Source organism: Pelmatolapia mariae, linkage group LG14 (genome assembly GCF_036321145.2).
Source record: "Pelmatolapia mariae isolate MD_Pm_ZW linkage group LG14, Pm_UMD_F_2, whole genome shotgun sequence".
Lineage (NCBI taxonomy): Eukaryota > Metazoa > Chordata > Actinopteri > Cichliformes > Cichlidae > Pelmatolapia > Pelmatolapia mariae.
In genome coordinates this window covers 24,780,688-24,785,099 of record NC_086239.1, presented here as the reverse complement: position 1 = coordinate 24,785,099, position 4,412 = coordinate 24,780,688, and the positions used below count along the sequence as shown (strand labels likewise).

Sequence of the window (4,412 nt, the reverse complement as noted above, 5' to 3'; positions counted from 1 at the left end):
TCTAGAAAAACAAACACAAATTTTCTTTCTCTGCAACTCCCATTACTCTTTACACTTGATTCTTCCTTCTGTTGTCCTCCGTCTTCCCAACAATTACTCAACTAACATTCTGCCTCAGGGTAGTAAAGTAAAGAAAAGGTTTTTGTTTTTTTTTCTGATTCTAAATTCAGAAACGAGAGAGGAGGATGTTGGAGAAAAAAGGTGAAAGGTGGCTAAGATGGCAGGGAAGAAGTACTGGCAAGCATCCCAACTGTTTGCAAGTCAAGATTTGACGCCCATGCGCAAAAGCATTGATGTTGGCAAGATATCTTACTTTGGCTGAATTTAACCTTCCTTCCATGTGCATGCAAACAGTAGCTGCTTTTGAAAATTAAAACACCACTACCTAACAAACCAAAATAAAGGCTACAACAGCCACCCACTGGAATAAGGTCTTCATTGCCTTCAGGCTGTCTCATACAGACACACGCACAAACAGCGAAAACATACACACACACATTTGCAAAGGCCAGATATGCAGTTTGCACCTCAAAGCCAGGAAATCAAAAGCCGTTTGTATTCACGGGCGCTGTGTGGAGGAAGAGGGTTGGTTGCTTTCCTGTGCCCGCAACACTGCACCGCCGCCGGGTCCTGGCGACAGCTTCACACCCCTGTCTGCTTCAATGGGTCCATGGCATTGTGACGGACACAAAGGAAGTCTTAGGATAAGCCAGGAGGAAAAGGTGCCACTCTTTATTCCTGACTCGTCCCCTCATTTCCTCCTAGCTGTGCTAAAAGAGAAAGTCAAGAGCAGTGACGAGAACAAGGGGGAGCAGCGAGAACAGAGCTCTGCACGAATGTCTCCAAAACCAGTGGCGTTTGTTCTCTCACACCTCTGTGAACATTTAAGCGAGGGTGCGTGCAGCTGGTACAAACAAGGTGAAATTATACAAGTGCTTATAAATTGTCTACTGTAAATACAAAGATGTACTGACACAGATATGTGTGGCCCCGTATCTCCTGTACAACTGATTTACTTCCTTCCTTGACACTTATAAATGACCACATTAAAGATTTACAAAGGAATTAGTACAGACAGCAAACATTTACACAGACCAGGGTAAAATATATACCAATAATTTCTCCAGAATGTTTACAACAGATACACAACAGAAGTGATTATCTGCCAAAACTCGGACACAGTGCACCATTTACTTTGAGGTATCTCATACAAACAAATCTTCAATATGTGGATTGAGTCACAAAGCAGGTTATAAAGTATGTGTGTGTTTATGTGTTTAGATCATTTAACCTCCTAAGACCCAAACTCTTCCATGGCATGCATTTTTAATTTCTCTTTGATATTTGGGCATATTGGGACCCAATGAATGTAAAAACAAAGAATCACCAGATTTTTTTTAAAATTTTGATAAAACAGTGGCAGTATAATGTCCTCGTAAGTGGATATCAGGCCCTTGCAGAGCAAAATTTAGTATTTTGGTCTAGAAAACCCAAAATGTGATGTCCACGTATGTGGACGCCAGGTCCTAGGAGGTTAAAAGCTGATAGTCTTTATTTTGTAATATACACTTGAGTTCTCAGAATCTGTTCTGGTGATTCAGTCTGATGATACTGATAATGGATTTTGATAGTAGGCTCATGCATGAAGATCTGCACTAAAGATAGCGACAGTTAAAAACACAAAACTAATCTGGAACATCACGATATTCTGCATAGTCCACCTAAGAGAAACAAAGATATTATTTTTAGTATCATATACACAAAATACTGTCATTATTTTAGTAGGTAAAAGGAGTGAAACTTGCGGTAACAGAGCCGTTGGAGACCTTAACCTCAGAGCTGTCAGAATGAAAAAGTAGTTGACCACATTTCACACCCCTTCAGTAATGGATGTAGAAAGAAAGGAGGAGGGGTAGGTAGCCCTCTAAAGGGAGAGGTCCCAATCGTAGTGCATTACAATGTCTGTATGGCACATCCATGCAGCAATCTCAGGTTCAGTGCATTTAGTTTTTTCCTCTAAAGGAAAAAAAAAACATCATCCCATGTCCACTTCCTTAGGCACAAGCTCTTAGGTGTTCAATAGCTATTGATTATTAAACATCAGCTTGTAAATAGAAAATGTGCTTCTAAGTCCTATTTTTACTGAACAAATGAATGAACAGGTTTTTAGTGCCTGTAGGAAAACCTATTTCCCCGAGCCTGGTTCATCACAATGATCACTAATGATAAGAAAGAAGAGTGATTGCTCAACCATTTAAAGTACAATACAAGTACAGGACGATACAGTACAGTAGCTTATCAATATCAACAGGCTGCAAGCAAGCGATATTTATCACAGGGTTAAAATGACTATTTATCCTACAGTTTTATAAACCGTTGTCCAATGAATTCTACATACAGTGTTCAGGCCACACAGTGCATTTATTTCTGCCAAGTCCAAAATGTTTTCTAAAGCTAAAAGAGATCCACAACCTGGTACACACAGGTACCTCGTTACAGCCTCCGGCCCCCATTCTCCACATACTCAGCTAGGCTGTTAAGCGCTGTTTCATCACTCTTTGATTGAAGGACATTCTCTCCTTTCCTCGAAGTCTTTTTAGTGGCCCGTGACAGCTTCCTCCTGAAGGTGTCTCCAGCCAGGAAGTACAGAATAGGATCCACACAGCTATTGAGGCTGGCCAGACCCCGTGTCACCTGATAGGTGGCATAGACGCGGTTATTAAACTCACACATGTCAGGGGTTTGGAAGTACAGCCTGGCCCTCATGTTGAGGTTCTTCATCACATGGAAAGGCAGGTAGGAGACGGCAAAGACTGCAAGCACTATGATAACTAGGTGAATGGATTTCTGCCGCAGAGGCGCATTGTTCATGTCATTGCAGATTAATGCTTTGACAATCATGCCATAGCAGCAAAAAATGACAATAAATGGGATGCAGAACCCAAACACCGTCAAAGTCATACTGTAGATGAAATACCCCGGCAACTCGTCCTCTGTGGTGGTGTCGTAACAAGTGGTTGCATTACGCTTTAAGCCAGTCCGGGAATAGTAAAGGATGGGGGACATGCTGATAACAACCAAAACCCACACCAGTGCACTGGTAATAACTGCATTTTTCTTCTTCAGTCGACCCAGAGACTTGAGCGGGTGCACCACCCCGGTGTACCTGTGAACACTGATGCAGGTCAGAAACAGAATACTCCCATAAAGATTCACATGGAATATAAAGCGCTGCAGTCGGCACAGAACGTCCCCGAATATCCAGTCTGTTTTGTTGAAGTAGTAGAAGATGAGGAAAGGCAGAGAGAGGACGTAGCAGAAGTCAGCCAATGCCAGGTTGAACATGTAGACAGAGATGCTGCTCCAGGGTCTCATATGGCAAACAAACATCCAAATGGCCAAGCTGTTGCCCACCAGCCCAGTAATGAAAACTAGGATGTAAACAGTGGGCAGGTAATAGAACTGGAAACCTGTCTTGGTGAGGGAACATCCTCTTGTGTGGTTGTGAAGCTCTGTCACATTCATTAGAGAGGTCAAGTTCAAGTCTGTGGTCATGGTGTCAGGGGCAGAGGAACGTCCTTTCACTGCATGAAAGCAAAAGACACATGAGTAAATATTTAGTATCAGTTGAACTACATCAGGTTAAACTGATCTGTTTTTCACACGGTATAGGCTGGCTGCTTTGTTTAAAGACGAACTACCCTGAGTTCAAAAAGCAGTTGTGCGCACACTTGGCATTCAATCGCTTAATTTAGCAGAATTCCTACAGTCCGACAACCACTTGTGACTGAACACACACGGAGCGAGCGGGGGAATGACAGGCACATTACGGCACTCACCGTTGAGGCAGAGTTGTATTCCACATTCCTGAAGCCTTCACAGTTGAAAAGATTTCAGTCAACACGCTGACGGGGCGTCACGAGCTGTCAGGTATTCCTCCCTTCTCCTTGCAGTAATGGAAATTGATTAAAAGTTGCGATTTCCTTCGGGTTGGCGCTGATACACTTTAAGGGAGTGGAAAATCTGCTGTCTGTTCGTCACGCGGGACGAAGATTTCCCACAACAGCGGCGGTGGGACGCAACTGAGACAGCTGCAGGCTCTGGCATGAAGAGCAGCAAACAGGATCCGTAAAGAGAAAGGAGGCTCTTTACGCGCGAGAGGGGAGGTGCGCACACACAAAACCACCGCACGGTTCCCAAACGCATTTTCTGCTGCTCCCGCCTCCTCCTTCATCTGAAAGGCGTGCGACAATTCATTCTAAAGAAACAGGCCTATAAATAATCGCCTTTGTTTACCTTTAACAATTGATTGTTATGCTAGTTAAACTCACTTGCTTACAGTTGGAGTCAGTTTCAATTGACGTCCCTGCTGTTAAAATATAACCTACGCAGATCTGAGATTTTATTTAGCT

General features: G+C 43.2%; 1 protein-coding gene across 1 annotated transcript; it reads right to left on the bottom strand.

The window, feature by feature from the left end:
- Positions 1–427: 427 nt before the first annotated feature.
- p2ry1 (purinergic receptor P2Y1) lies at positions 428–4,117 on the bottom strand. Its single transcript, XM_063493162.1, has 2 exons — positions 3,840–4,117; positions 428–3,584 (listed from the first exon to the last, which is right to left on the bottom strand). The coding sequence occupies exon 2, from the start codon at positions 3,553–3,555 to the stop codon at positions 2,494–2,496; it is 1,062 nt and encodes a 353-aa protein (XP_063349232.1). The 5' UTR covers positions 3,556–3,584; positions 3,840–4,117; the 3' UTR covers positions 428–2,493.
- Positions 4,118–4,412: the final 295 nt, after the last annotated feature.